Below are 16,663 nucleotides of genomic sequence, written 5' to 3'. Positions count from 1 at the left end.
TTTAAATTCATAACTACAATACTCAACACCATTATCGGATCTAAGAAACTTTAAAATCTTACCTATCTCATTTTCAATTAAGCATTTCCATTTCTTAAAAGTTTGAAATACATCAGATTTCTATCTAAGGAAATAAACCCATTCTTTTATAATTGCATTATCAATAAATGTAACATTATAATGAGAGCCATCAAGGGAAGATACCTAAGCTAGTCCCCATACATTTGTATGCACAAGCTCTAAATTTTCATTTTTTTCCTTCCCACTCTTCATAAAAATCACTCTCTTCTTTTCCATACACACAACTTTCATAGAAATCCATATTAACAGATTTTAGAACTAGTAAAAATTTCTTTGAATGAATTAATTTCATACATTTCTCACTCGTGTATCCAAGTCTGTTGTGCCATAGCACTGTATCAAAATTTACACCAATCGTTTGTTCTCCCTGCTCAACTACAACAATTGTTCATGAACATTCATTTTCTCTGAAACAATTAAAGAAGAAGGAGCATTATGACCTATACAAAAATATAAGGTCCTTTTGCTACTATGATATGACCTGTACAAAGATATAAGTTAGCCAATGATTCTCATTCTACAACTTAATCTTAACTTTTCCTTTTCCAATAATCTGACAGGGTTTATTATCTCTCAAATAAATAAGCCCAAAATCCCCTTGGACATAATCAATAAACTAACCTCTATGGGGTGTAGCATGAAATGAAGCCCCAAAATCTAAAACCCAAGAATCATCAACACTTTCTAAAGAAAGAAGCAAAGCATCCTCTTTAGTTTTGTTACTTACCATATTTTCTTCATTGTTCCCTTCTATTTTATCTCCTTCATTTTTCTTTTGAGTCTAGAAATCTTTCTTCTTATGACCTAGTTTCCCACAGTACCAACAATCTCTTGGTCCTCTAGATTGAGACATCCTCCCCTTTGATTTTCCTCTTGATTTTCCAAAATTTCCAAAATTACTTCCTCCCTCAGTCATGTTGCCTCTACTTTGTGTGTTCAAAGAACTTCATGGTGTAGATCTACCTAAGGTTTTCATATGAGTTTCCTCACTCAAAATGCCACCAATCACATCATCAAATTTTAGGGTATTAGATACAGAAATAGAATTACTCACAGCCATTCCAAATTTTAGGCAAAGAAAACAAAATCAATAGAGCCCTATTTTCATCATCAAAATTAACACTCACAGAAGATAATTGAGTAGTAATTTTATTAAACCCATTAAATGATCTATAAAAGATCCACCTTCTTTTTGGATACAATTGATTAATTATATATTGTCTTTGATGTTACACAAATGTCATATCATTATTATTCAGTTTATGTCAAGCTCACTTGGACGGTGAAGACAATTTTATATGTCTACCAAGCATTCCTGTGTTTGCCTAGTTTAGAAGGCAGTATCCACCAAGTTCACTCGAGTGTTGAAGGATAGTCTACAAAAGATGAGTGTTAATCGAACTCACTTGGTTAATGAAGAAAATTTGGATGGAACTAATGTTAACCAAGCTCACTCAGTTACAAAAGGATCTTTGTGAGTTTGCAGTGTTAGCTGAGCTTCTGTTGGTTAACATAGGTAATGAATATTAGTTATTCTAAGTTGTATACGAGCCGACTTGACAATATGAAAGATATAAGTATAAGGTCAAGTTGTGGATTCAAAAGAAAGAAAGAAGTTATGAATGTATTGAAGACTTAATGATGAAGAGAGGAAGCAAATTTGAACAATAAGAAAAATATCTGTGTGGAGCAGAAAAGATATATTCGATTAGGAAGGATCAAGTACCAGCCAGAATAGAGATCTGTAATCAGCAATTCAGTTGCATTCAAATCAAGTCATCTCATTGTTACTCTCTAACCATTGTAGTAGTGATATAAATCTCTTAACAGAGTTGGCTTAACAACAATTTGTAAATCCTCTAACAAGGTGGCAGTTCTATTGAATTGTCTTAAGTCCTCTAACAAGGCCACTCCTAATAGGGTGATTAAATTATTTAATAGGGTCACACCTAATAGTGTGTTTGGTAAATTTAGCAGGGTTGGCTCCTAACAAGACTCACTTCAAAAGAGTGAAAATAGTAACTAGTTGCAATTGATGGTTTCTCCCAAATTGGGTTTCCATGTAAAATCCTAGAGTCAAATGTGTTCATGCTATTTTTTTTTATGTGTTTGCAACTAAGTTAAATTAAGGCTAATCATAGATAACATTTTAAGATTTGCATAATCAGTACGTATTGAGTTACAACATTTATGTGTGTTTACTAAGTATCAACAATATTTAATTTTCAGACTTTATTTTTTACTGACATCTAAGAGATCTGGGATTTATTTTAGTAGTAACTAATTCACCCTCCCCTCTTAGTTACTCCTCTTATATTTCCAACACTTCTACTATCTTCATATTAAATAAACTCTTCATGAGAAATACCTTGTTTGAAGTGGAGGGCTTTTCATATAGTTTTTCTAGGGTTTGCATCAACTCTTTTGTCACCTTTTCTTTTATAATATTAAATGTCACCAATTGTGCTAGGCATAATAGAATACTTCCAAGTGCCTTTCTATCCAAAATTTCCCACTCCCCATTTGTCATAGTTCCTTGTTTCTTGTCTTTTCCTTCTAATGGCCACAATAAATCCTTATAATAAAGATAGTCCTCCATTTGCATTTTCCATAACTAAAAGTTATGCCCATTAAATTTCTCAACCTTTAGCTTACCCTTATATGCCATCACTCCCACTTAATTGTGATACCTTCCTATAGAGGATAGCTAAAAAAATGATGATAATCTAGGCTAAAAAAAGACGACAATAGTCTAGTTCTGATACCACTTGTTAGGATTAACCATAGACAAAAAAAATAATTACATGCAAATATAAACAATATTAAAAAATAATGAATCGCACAGAAGAGAAAATAAGACACAAGGATTTAACAAGATTCCCTCTCGATCCCTGCTTCTATACAAAAGTCATGAAAACTACTTGAGGTGTACTCGTCTCCATTATCAAATCTAAGAACTTTAATTCTTTTCGTAGATAAATTTTTAGCTAAGAATTTAAACTCTTTGAATCTATTCAAGACTTCATTAGATTCTTTTGACTTTAAGAAATAAATATATTTTTGTGATATTAATATCAGGGTTTAACTGTGTGATTCAACATGAATCCATCTCTCATGATAATAAGTGGAACACTTAACACTTGCTGAATCTAGGTGATGCTCACAGGGGTGAAGCACCGAGACTTCCCAGGATGTCACCCATCTTAGTACTACTCCAACATGAGCGTGCTTAACTACAGAGTTTCCTCCATGGTTAAACCAAAAGCTTGCAACCCCATTTACAAAACCTTCAATAGGTGTTGTGCCTTATGAACCATTCATTAGAAAGCCCCTTAAGCTCATCAATTGATAAGTAGGAGATAATTTCCATAGCAAGTCAAATTGTGATATTAATATCAGGATTTAACTGTGTGATTTTGAGTCAAACTCATTGACCCATGTTTCATGAGTAGTGATTCAACATGAGTCCATCTATCATGATAATAAATGGAACACTTAGCACTCATTTAAATCACAAAGTTTGACTCACTTATCAATGAACTTACACATGGGTCAATGAGTTTGACTCAAAATCACACAGTTAAATCTTGATATTAATATCACAATTTGACTTTTTGTGGAAATTATCTCGTACTTATCAATTGATGAGCTTAAGGGGCTTTCTAATGAATGGTTTGTAAGACACAACACCTAGTGAAGGTTTTGCAAATGGGGTTGCAAGCTTTTGGTTTAACCATGGAGGAAACTCCATAGTTAAGCACGCTTAAGTTGGAGTAGTACTGGGATGGGTGACCTCCCAGGAAGTTCAAGTGCTTCACCCCTATGAGCATCATCTAGATCCAATGAGTGCTAAGTGTTCCATTTATTATCATGAGAGATGGATTCATGTTGAATCACTACTCATGAAACATGGGTCAATGAGTTTGACTCAAAATCACACAGTTAAATCTTGATATTAATATCTCAATTTGACTTGCTATGGAAATTATCTCCTACTTATAAATCTATTTTCCTAGAGAGAGAATTCATCTATATAAGTTACATAGTATAAAAATCCTCTAGGAGATGAAAGATACATAGGACCACATAAGTCAGAATGAACAAGAGCTAGTTTCCCCTTAGATCTAGATTCACTTTTATGAAAAGAGCCTTTTGTATCTTTCCTATAACACAACCTTTATATAAATCATTATGAACATGACTAAGTTTAGGTATACCTTTAACCATTTTCTTAGGGATAGGAAGAGCTTGATAGTGAAGGTGTCTAAGTCTTCTATGCCATAGATTGGTGGACTCATGTGATGCATGAGTGAGAGCTTGAAATGGTTTGGTTGAGAGCTTATAGAGACTTTCAAACCTGTTACCAATTACCCAAGTTGATTTGATGTTGGAGTTCTTAAGCTATATAAGCATCCTTCCTTCTGAAAATGCAATTGATAGCCTTTATCTTCTAGAACATATACATTGATTAGATTTCTTTTGATTCCTGGTACAAATAAAAAATTAGAAAGTTGTAAGGAAATTCAAGTTCTAAATTAAGAGAGTTGTTACCAAAACCTCTTACAAAATATTGAGCATCATTACCTTAGATATATGACAACATGAAGGTTAGATTCCTTTTCAATGAAACCTGAAAGTTTATCTTTATAACTAGTAATATGCCTAGATGCTCCACTATCTATCAACCAAGTATCATTATCAGTAGGAACGTAGCTAGGTATGTTATGTATAGAAGAAGGCCTACTGTCCCCCACCAATTCATAACCTTGCCCCTACTAACTATTATAAGGGGGGTAGGGGCCCCTGTTTCAACTAAATTGATGGATAACCGAATAGCCCATAGAAAACTATAGTGCAGGGTGGGTGGTGTGTTATTTGATAAAGCAAAAATAAAGAGAAAATATTCGTTATCTTCCTTGTCAACAACTTCATTTGGGTTTTCCTCTAGCTGATTGAGTTGAGCTTGACATTCCTTAACATAATGACCAAGCTTGTCATCTAAAGTATCAAATATTTGATAGATCTCTTGGTTTCTTCCTAGAAGTGCTGGCATTACGAGGTCTAAAATTTTTGTTCCTTTTGAAGTTATTTTTCTTCCGAGGACTAGCTTTCTTCTTAACTAATTGAGTAGTAAGGACTTGATTTTCTTCACCATGTGAACTCATTATTCCTATTGTTGCAAGCCTAGATTCTTCAAGAATATAGCCAGCATGAAGAAGATCGAATGTAGGAAGTGTGCCTCTTCCGTTTAGACCTTGAATGCATGGTTCCCAAGGATACAAAAGAACATTTAATGCAAGCATGATAAGATCTTTACCCATCACTCACCATTAATGTAACTTATTTGATCTTTCAATTCTAAAATCCTCATGAAGAATTCCATGGTGGATTCACCCTTTTCCATCTTGATTTGAAGCAATTTTCTTCTTAATGTAAGTGCCCTGATCATGTTGTTGATCTCATACAATCCTTCCAATGGTTTGAATATTTCTCAGGCTATAGACAACTTGGAAATACTATGAATAAGATGATCTTTGATTGAATCTATTAAGATCTTTTTGGCCTTAAGAGCATCCTTCTTAAATTTACTGAGCTCATTTGGATTTGTAGGTACAACTTGTTCTTCGCCCTGCATAAATTCCAATAATTTATTTTCCTCAAATGCAATAAGAACTTGCACCTTCCAAGAGTTGAAATTTAGTGCTCCTTCCAGTCTATCTTCTACCTTTAAACCTATCACCATCTTGACAATACAAGAAACAAGAAGCTGGACAAATATGGTTAGATAAGATCACTAGTTAGAACAACTCCAACTTTGATACTATGTTAATTTTAGTGATAAGATCTAATTAACAATTAAATCAAAATATCTAATTAAATAAATCAGAGCATAAGGACACAATAAGAAAATCAAAACACAAGAACCCAAAGACTTTACCTTGGGAAACCTCCCTCTCGAAGGAAAAAAACCTAGCATTCAAATCTAGATCCTTTATTATTGCTTTACAAAGTTTCAATTATAGACCTCTGAACAAAATCGATGTTCTAGATTTTCCAAAGATCGAAGATCAATAAAGCAAATTGCTCGGTACAATCAGCTTGCCTTAATCAATATAATATCACTGATGATTTTTCAATGTCAAGCCACCACATATGACCAATATCAGATCATTACAAATAGATCACATGAGATCATGAATTGTTGTTGATAGATGTTAATTTAGATTGCAACTTTTACAGATCACACTCTTTATGTTTCCATCGATCGCAACATTTATGGTTCCACATATCTCTATTAGTAATGTCACCAAGGTAGCTTAACACAAGTCACCAAACTTCATAGGACAAATCTCTGAAATTCATTGTCTTTCATTTGTGAAATGATCTCCAATATATATGAGGTTGTCTTCACATTTTGCTATCCTAGGTGCACCCATTATGTATTGGCACCATATTTCAAATACAAAATTACATTGAGAAGTTTGGTGCAAAGATGAGGCCCAACCTAATGATAAATTTTGAAACTTTGAAAGCAATAATTTAGGCTCCAATACAAAGATCTCAATTAATTTATTTTATTATTAATTTAATTTTCTAATTAATATAATAATAAAATAAAGAATTAACAATAACTAAAGTCAATAGACCCTTCGTTTGTCAGCGAAGTTAATAGATTCTTAAAGAACCTACTGGAAATCGTCTCACTAAGTGGTGAGAGTACTATAGCGGAGGACCTCCATTAAAAAAAAAAAAAACAACTACTAAATGATTTTTAAGAATCAATTCTACTATTCAAGGAAGAAAGATAAATGTTCTAAAATTAACCTAGGAAAATGGATAATAGGTGTTTTGTCTATAAAATGTGAAATGACCTGAGCGCAGCACTGCGAATTTCCAAGCAATTATTGAGCATCAATGGAGAGGGGTGACATTTGCTCGCTGTTGTTTTGACATGGCTACGAACAAGCAAGATGCGTCATGCAGTTCTACGGCACTAGGGGGTCTGTTCATAGAGCACCCATTTCGTCAGGCGATGTTGTCGAATTCAACGAAGTACTTGCGTCGGCATGATAACGGAATTAATGAAGGGGAATACTTGTGTATAGAGAAAGATGGCACAAATCTAAGGAAATATGTATTTGTGCGGGGTTTAGAAGAACAACGTCGATTGAAAGCTGGTTTCAAGATGGTCAATGTGAATGCATATTCAGAAGACAAGATTGCCACGGTAAGCATTGTGCCAACTATATCTCTGCTTGCTTTAAGGGGTTCTTTTTAAATTTTATTTAAACAATTTAAGTCCATTCCTGTACATTATTACGTTTGCGGCCCTCGCATTCAAATTAGTGCAACTAAATTACTGGATATATAGACATTGGAAGTAACATACTGCCTTTAATGCAGTCAAATAAGCAATGTGCTTGACGGATTCGGGTCCGGCATGCATTCAGGCCATGGGTTCCCATTGTGGTGTAGGTGTTGGGCCGTGGCCGCCTTAGTGCATGGCAGGGTTGATTACCGGGCGCACAGAAAGACTATACACAGCATAGATTACGCAGGGAACAACTTAAGAATTAACCCAACAATCGCCATATTTGATATTCTGCAATATCAACCATCAAATCACACAGCGACCTTAGTTATATATAACTTAATAATTAGCATGCACAAGCCATATTAATTTGTATTATTACGGTTTCAGATTCGAACCTAGACATCTCCCTACAAGGGTACACCTTTTATCATTATATCACAGCTCCATTGGCTTGGTAACATTTGTCATTAACTAATGTTAATATTTGCAAATTCTTATTCAGTAGAAATACAACCTGATTTTGCTTGCATTTATGTACTCAAAGAAAAATCTGAAATGTTTTCAGTAGGTTCTAGTCATTCTCCAGAAATTTTGTGTTTTGGATCTAATATTTCAGGAAATTTTTGTTGACTTAATACCGTTAGCCGGGATCTCTAAGAGTCTTTTTCATTTCCAAGATTTTTTGGTAGTTGTTTTGTCGGTAAAAACTGAGAAAAATATGAGAGAAATCGGCATGTGTTCTCATGTCGAGAGAGCAACTAACTAAACTAATTGATTAGTTAATGCAAATACTTTATTACGATTTAAAAAAATATTGTAACATCTCTTTTATTGACAAATTTAGAAAGATCTGGAGATTTAGTCATTTAGCTACAAAAAGGTTGTTGAGATGTGCAGAAACGGGGAGGAACCTTCATCTTAGCAGGGCCAGGAGAAAGATAAACAAATTTAACATAAGAAACTTGTCACAGTTTGTAGTTAGCAATTAATTCCCCAATCTCTGAGGTTACATGTCTGATTTGATGGTCATCATTGGATTCACTTGCAAAATTTCAATACAATCTCTGAGGCATAAAGGGGTTATGTTGTGGAGACAAAGTCTTGAATGGAGACCAAAATTGTATGGGCTGCACCTCAGCTGGGATGGAGACATCTTCAATTTTGTGTTGTAGATATGCAAGTGATAACTACTACCCAAAGGCTGATGCATGGAAACATCTCATGAATTGGAAGGCACAAGTGGCAAGGGTGTCCACCATGATTTTCAATCATGCATAGGAACATCTCATGAATTGGAAGGCACAAATGGCAGTGGTGCCACACCATGATTTTCCATTATGCATGGGAACATCTCATGAATTAGAAGGTACAATTGGCAATGGTGCTGATGGTTCCCAAAATCACAGATTAGAAATACTAGAGCTTTGCCAATTCTCCAATAGGATTACTCAATCAGTTTTGGCCAACAAACGGGAATGATCTTTTGACTCACTTTCCTGGCACTTTAGGCTTCGCTAAACCTAGGTGGATAAACCATCACCTTAAACCTCCATCACTTGGTTCAAAGCTTTTCTATGGCGAATTTAAACTCTGTGAGTTCTTAAGTTGGCAAAATCCTTAGATTTGATCAAAGTAAAAGTTATATGAATGCTTTAAGATGTTTACTTGTAAAATAAATATTATTTAAGCGAAGGAAATAGTGTTTGAGTTATGTATATGACATAATATTGATCTTGAAGGCCTCAAACATTAACCCACTTTCACAAAATAAATCATAGAACAGTCCCATATCCAACCTTGGGTAAATAGAGTCAAAATTTCTTCAGATCCTTATATACAACCCTGAGAGACAGTGCTATACTATCCACTACTTTTTAGACTGAATTTTCAATTGACAACACAACCCCTAGTCTGATTGAATTCAATTTCTTTGGGAAAACCAATTAGAAAAAAAATCTCATAGAGAACATTTCATATGCAAATTCTGATAATCGAAGACTTGTATTGAAATCAACTTCTTCACCGTTAGTAGCAATCTAATTATAAAATCAAGAATCACAAGGGATGAATCTGAATAAAAACATTTGAACTTCAACTTTCAAGATGAACAAGAAAAAATAGGGCTCTTGCATTAATTGTGAAAATGAGTACAGTAGGTTTATGCCTCAGTTACAATGTCCAGTCTACCAAAAACTGCATAAACATCTACTCTTGTTATCTTTGATCTGCTGTGCTTCTATTTAACTGCTTTCTTCGTATTATTCCACTTTTTCTGCTCCCCTTTTTGAAGATAAGACTTTCACTTTTTATATAATACATAGAAGAAGATGTGACCTTTCAAAACTTAAAAAGTAATATTGTTTAATTGCACTACTTCACACCTTTAACAAATTATTCTTAATCTTTCTTTTAATAATGTTTATGGTGTGCGATCTAATTCTTGAAGGCATGAGCTTATTATTCCTCCAGAATCGTCGGTTCATATATGCTAATTTTTAAATTTGTTTATTTGTTATTATTAAAACTCCATTTCATTTTGGGCACATGCTCAGATATCTACCTGTGTCCCAAATGTTGACACTGTGACTGCTGAAATTGCCACTCGTTCCTGAATGCAAAGACGAGCTGTTTGCCCATTATGCCCCGTCACCATTACCATTGCCATTCCACTGAGATGACGGCATTGGTGATAACTACGACGATGATATTATCTCCGAGGTGCAAATCTTGAAACAAAAATTGCGGGCTTGAATCCTTTGAGTGCTATGCCTATCTGAGGGCACAGGAATTGTGTTCTGAGTGCACTTCCTCTTTTTCATTTCCCACTTCCTCAATTCTTTTATTACATTGAAAACTTTTGTTCTCTAATAGAAGATGAAGAGGAGTAATCTTCGTGAAGCAGAAACTATGAAATTCTCTCCAACATCTCCTTTGCAAGATTACACATCTTTTACGCAGCTTTGATGTATTTTCATGGAAGTGTAACCAGCTTCAAAGTGATAATGAGTGCGTCATAGTTTTGATAGTCTTATTGAATTTGTACGAAAAGTGCGTTAGAGAATAACTCTTGCGTGATATTAAGGTTGGTGTTTTCTTCTTCATGCTGAATTAGGTTCTTCTCCTTCGTAATGATCTTTTCGATTGGAAACACAAATAAGTTCATTTATAATTATAGAATGAATGCTGATTTCAGAGAGTCAAGAAAAACTCCACAAAATATGTACGATGTCGTCCGTTACACAAAATTATTCACAATCCGGAGAGCTGTTGTCATTGTTCTGGGAAAATTATGACACCGAATTGACACGTCAGTTTATATTGGATGGTAGTTTATGAAGTCCTTGCACTTGATACTTTCCATCTGCTTTCTATTACAATAATAGATAAGACGTCTATTATTAGTTAATGGTTATCTTGTAAATATCTTTAGCTTTAGTTTGCTTTCGTTTTTTGCTTTCTCTAGAATAGAATGTTTCTATTCTTTATGATCGTTTCCTAAGGAAACATCGTCTCATTCTTTTGTATAAATTGACCTTTCGGTCTCTGTTATTAATAAGGAAGTATTTACCAATTACCTCGTAATATGGTATCAGAGCAAGGTTGAATTTTTTTGAAAATAATAATTTCTTATTGAAATTATCTGAATCTTATTTTCGAAATTATTCATTCTCTAAATTATTGAAGCTCGAATCTGCAAAAAATGCGACTTCAGCTTGCTCGCATCTGTTATGTTTTGCTCCTTTTTGACTGGAAATCGCGAGCTGTGTTTTGCAGTCTTTTTTTCCTGAATCTACAACAAAAAACGTGTCTGTAACACCATTTTTTGGTTCAAAATCCTCATCTCTACTGCTCTATCAGTCCATTAGTCCCTATTCTGAAAAGAAAAGTCTGATTTTTCACAGAAAATCGACATTTTTCTGCAAATCCGACCTTCAAATCCGCCGACTAGGGTTTTGCTCGAAACCCTAATTTTTTGGGGTCAAAAAAATATTTTGTTTGCAAATTCTTGGTGGGTTTTTCGAGAGCTCAATTGGGTTGTCGTCCGTTTTTTCTGGGTGCCTCGATTTTCGAGCTAGCGAATTCAGAAAACGACAGCAGATTCCTTCTGGGTTTTTCGAGCTCTCTTTTGGGTTATTCTCTGATTCTTTTGGGTCTTCCGTATTTTTGCCTCAAAGAATGTGCCTTCACAAATTTTCACAGTTTTTATTGAAAAACGTGCCATGGCATCTCTGACAAATATTCTGCTCGAACATAATTCCAAATTCAATGGTCGCAGTTATGGAACCTGGAAGCAGCTCATCATCGCAATCTTCGAATATCGAAACACCGATCAACTTGTTCTGGGTGTTAAGCAGCGTCCGACTTCTCCAGGTCCTGATCAAGATACATGGGATCTGACCAATCAAGAGGTAGTAATGCTTCTCAAACTATCCGTAGTTGATGACCAACTTTCTCAGATTCCATCCGGCAAGAGAGCGGTAGAAATCTGGACACATCTAAAAGGTCTTCATGAGACTTCCGACAAGAGCAGAGCCTTCTTTTTGAAAAACACTTTGTTTTCTATTGTCATGGATGAGCGCACCTCGCTCCAGGCACACCTGAATCGGATTCAGGAAATCCGTGATCAGTTACTTGCCATCGGTCGCAAGATGGAGGAAGAGGATATTGTGGTAATCACTCTTCGGAGTTTACCAAAATCCTATGAGCATTTTATCGAGACTCTCAACATCACATCTACTGGTGTTGATCTAAAGTTCATTGATCTCTGCACCCTGTTGCTTCAGCAAGATCGGTGGAAACTGTTGGAGTTGAGGAAAGCCAACTCCGAAGACGCCCAAGATCACCTGCATGCGAGAACTTGTCAAAGAGAAGCCATAGAAGGGGAGGAGCATGGAGCAAGGGAAAAACCCTAAACGGACATGAGAGACAATTATGCAAACACAATGAAAAATGTATTTACAATATGCAATATGTTATGTTATGAAAATACAATGAGAGAGAGCCCGAATATAAAGAGCTCATGGAAGCTTGTAGAACAAGCTGGAAGGTGCTAGGAGATAAGTGTGACAACAAGAAGGGAACAAACTCCCGTGTTGTCAACAACTAACCACTACATGCATTAAATATAAAAGTATTAAATAAATGCATGACCTAAGTAAGCTTAAGTAAATAGAATAAATAATTAACAATTAATTATTTACTCTAACAACCCCCCTTAACTGCAACTTAGGGAAATGCCTTAAGCTCACAAAACTAAGATGAATGCAAAATGGGTCCCGGCAACGAGGCCATGTTAGGTACCCAAGTACAATGCAATAAGATGCAACCTCTGTAAGCGGGGAAAGAGAGAAAACCACGTGGGAAAAACCCTCCCCCAAAAAGAGGTAAGAACCTAGTGAAGAACTGAAGAAGTCTCCAACTAGGGAAATTGTCCCTTAAAACAGGAACAAGAAGTGATCATGAAGAAGCAGCATCACGGAAGCATGAAGAAGCCGCAAATCTGCCAAACTGCTGATTTTGAAGAACCTCCATGGAAGAAGAAGGCACGAACCGAGCATGTCTATATGGTAGATGATCCATCTCACCGAAATGCATAGGTAGCCAGCCACTGCAATCGCCTTGTATATAGGATCAACCACTGAATACATAGTTCATACTATCGAACCATCGAACCATGGATGCATTAGAACAACTGCATAACCCCCCCCTAAAGTAGACGGGGTGTGATGACAGGCAACTGAGAAGGTGGGCCAAAATCTCCTGCAAACGAACCAAGAACGAGGAGAGAGGAAAAGAGGTACAGACACCGATAAAGACACGGTCAAACTGACTCTGCATGGGGCTAATGTCGTGGAAGGGACACTCACTTGACAAAGGGAGAATGCCTAAAACAGCAAACAATAATCCCCCCCATAGTGCTTTATGAAAATAGTGCAAGTACAACTGACTCAAAACAATGTTCATGATCCCCGGAATGCAAAAGTGGCACTTTATCTCAGTGCGAAACAAAAAAGTGCTTCAAAATGATAGCTACAATGATCAGAATGGAAAAAGAGCTGTAACAAAAGAAAGTACAGCCGAAAACAAAGCAAACCATGCCAGGAAAACGATCTTGGGGCCTAAAACACTCAAAATATCAACCATAGAACAAAAACACCAAAACTATGATAGAAAGAGTAGAGGCCAAAAACTAAGGACAAGGACTGCATTTCTGAAAAGGTGACAAAACTAGCTTTCAAAAAATATAAAGTTTTTAAAAAACAGGCATGGGACGCAAAAGATATGCATGCCGGAGTCAAAAATAGGACTTCGCACTTTGACTGAAAAAATGAGCAACAAAAAAGCATTAAAACCTAAAAATACCTGCACCAAAATCTCCGTCTCGGAACTAGCTTTTCGGCGCTTCTTTCGGATTGGAAAAATACTTTCGTATGCAAAAGTTATGGCCAAAAAACCACAAGTAGGTCTAAAAGCAAATCGAGAGAGGTGCATGCAAGGGCTGATGCAGCGCTGACCTCATGGTGACGTCAGCAATTTAGGGCATTAAATTTGACGGCCCGTCAGCCGTCGCCGCAAAAAAGGATGCCACGTGGCAGTACGGTAAATGACGTGGCAGGGGCCACGTGGCACGCCTGCCACGTGTCAGGCACAGGACGCGGCAGAAGACGCCACGTGTCGCTGACTGTGCAATAAACGCTGATGCAGGTGCTGACAGAGCAAGGCGGCAGACTGGACAGGCGGAGGTGGCCGCAGAGCGGCGGAAACCGGGCGGAAGAGGCCGCAGGGGCGGCGAAACGAGTTGAGCCGCCGGCGGAGGTCCGTAGTTGGGCGGTGGCCGAGGCCGAGTGAAGCCTGGGCGGCGCTGCCTGCTGCGGCCGCTGCGGGCTGCGCACGGGTGGCGCGGCGGCAGCGCTGCAAATTAAAATAAAAATCGCAATAAATGCCGATTTTTCGTTCATACGGCCTCCCGAGTTAAAAATTTTTTGCCTCCCGGAGCCCTGTCTCCAAAAACGAAAAATTTTATATGAATCCTGACTGCAAATGGCCGTCCGAATCCAATGGTGATGTCCGTTTGGGCCCAAAGTGCTCCGAAAATTTGCTGATCCCCCAATTTGAAGAAAAATTGCACAAACAAACTAGGGTTTGTGACTTCAAATCACGGCTTCAAAATTTCTTCAACGAAGCAGCAACAGGAAGGCTCTGATACCATGTTGGAGTTGAGGAAAGCCAACTCCGAAGACGCCCAAGATCACCTGCATGCGAGAACCTATCAAAGAGAAGCCATAGAAGGGGAGGAGCATGGAGCAAGGGAAAAATCCTAAACGGACATGAGAAACAATTATGCAAACACAATGAAAAATGTATTTACAATATGCAATATGTTATGTTATGAAAATACAATGAGAGAGAGCCTGAATATAAAGAGCTCATGGAAGCTTGTAGAACAAGCTGGAAGGTGCTAGGAGATAAGTGTGACAACAAGAAGGGAACAAACTCCCGTGTTGTCAACAACTAACCACTACATGCATTAAATATAAAAGTATTAAATAAATGCATGACCTAAGTAAGCTTAAGCAAATAGAATAAATAATTAACAATTAATTATTTACTCTAACAGAAACAACAGTTTGGTAGCAACTCCAGTTCCACCTCCACTGAGCAAGCCTTTGCTGCGAAATCCTTTCAGAAGGATAAGGGCAAATTTCAGCAACCATCTTAGCAGAAGTCTTCTGCTCCAGCATCCGATGGTACCAGAAAGAAGAACATTCAATGCAACTACTGCCACAAGTATGGTCACATGAAGGTTGAATGTCGGAAACGCTTAGCTGCCCAGTCTAAGCAATCAGGTTCGCAACCCAAAGCGAACAGTGCAGAGCACACTTAGCAAGCGGAATCTACCTTTTACGCCTTCATGGCTAAAAGACCCGCAGATCATGTGCAGTCATCTGCTTGGTACATTGATTCAGGTGCCTCTCGACATTTCACTCACCGCAGAGACTGGTTTACTGACTACCAGCCTTGTTCAGGTTCTGTTATCTTTGGTGGTGGAGAAGAGTACACGGTTGTTGGTAAAGGCAATATTCAAATTCAGTTTGTTGGGAGGAAGCTCATATTCCTTGATGTGTACTACGTTCCAGCGATGGAACTAAATCTACTCTCGGTCAGTCAGTTGCTTCGACATTCTCCACACTTGGCAGTCACCTTCAGTTCACATCAGTGCACCATCACTGATCGGGCGACTAAGTCTACTGTTGCAGTTGGTCTTGAGGATCATGGTCTTTTCAGACTTACTGATTCTGGTGATTCTCAGGACTTAGCTATGGCTGCTCGGCGATCTTCCATCAGCACACTTTGGCATCAGCGATATGGGCACTTAAATGTGCATTATCTCTCACAACTTGCTTGGGATGAGCTTGTTCTTGGTTTGCCAGAGATTCAAACCCAGCACCTTGGAGTTTGTGACGCATGTCAGGCTGGGAAGCAACATCGCACACCTTTCCCTAGTGGCGATTCCTGGCGAGCTTCTCAAGTCCTTCAGCTTGTTCATGCTGATATCTGCGGCCCTATGGCCACTCCTTCTGTTCTTGGGTATAGGTATTTTCTGTTGTTTGTAGATGATTTCAGTAGAAAAATGTGGGTGTATTTCCTTAAAAAGAAATCCGATGCATTTACTGTATTTTAGAAGTTTAAACCCTTAGTTGAAAAAGAGTCTGGGAAATCTATTATTACTCTTAGATCAGACAATGGGGGGGAGTTTTGTTCTAATGTTTTCTCTAGCTTCTTGGATACACATGGCATCCAATGCCAGTTCACCACACCCCACATGCCACAACAGAACAGTGTAGTTGAACGTTGGAACATGACAATCACCAAGATGGCTCGTTCCATGCTTGAACACAGACATGTTCTGAAGCGTTTTTGGGCAGAAGCAGTTAACACTGCAGCTTATCTGTTGAACCAGTCACCCACAGTGGCGGTCAAAGGTAAAATTTCGGAAGAGGCCTGGTCAGGTCGCAAGCCCAGAATCAGTCACCTGAAGGTTTTTGGCTCTCTTGCTTTTGTTTGGATCCCTGATGCTTCACGCACCAAGTTGGATGCCAAAAGTCAGAAACTGATGCTTGCTGGATATAGCAATCTTCACAAAGCCTACTGCCTTATTGATGTTGAGACATCTCGTCTCATATACAGCTGCGATGTAGTCTTTGATGAGCAGCGAGGACCATTCATCCCTGTTTCTCCTGTTCCTGATCCAGTAGACCAACCTAT

At 37.5% G+C, this 16,663-nt stretch overlaps 1 protein-coding gene across 2 annotated transcripts in view; it reads left to right on the top strand.

The window, feature by feature from the left end:
- Positions 1-6,917: 6,917 nt before the first annotated feature.
- The window catches only part of LOC149534378 (protein root UVB sensitive 6-like), a 148,327-nt gene continuing 138,581 nt past the window's right edge, over positions 6,918-16,663 (top strand). The window contains exon 1 of one of the 2 annotated variants that reach the window (XM_089803409.1): positions 6,918-7,309. Coding sequence is in view for 1 of the 2 variants with exons in the window: in XM_089803408.1 (XP_089659534.1) it covers positions 7,034-7,309 (276 nt within the window). In the remaining variant the exon portion in view is untranslated. The remainder of the gene's footprint in view (positions 7,310-16,663) is intronic. The other variant, XM_089803408.1, reaches the window with a different exon arrangement.

The sequence above is a fragment of the Cupressus sempervirens genome, chromosome 10 (assembly GCF_028749045.1).
Source record: "Cupressus sempervirens isolate cs-2001-9-10 chromosome 10, ASM2874904v1, whole genome shotgun sequence".
Classification (NCBI taxonomy): Eukaryota; Viridiplantae; Streptophyta; class Pinopsida; order Cupressales; family Cupressaceae; genus Cupressus; species Cupressus sempervirens.
Note: the sequence above shows the minus strand (reverse complement) of the source record. Positions and strands in the feature narration are given on the sequence as shown.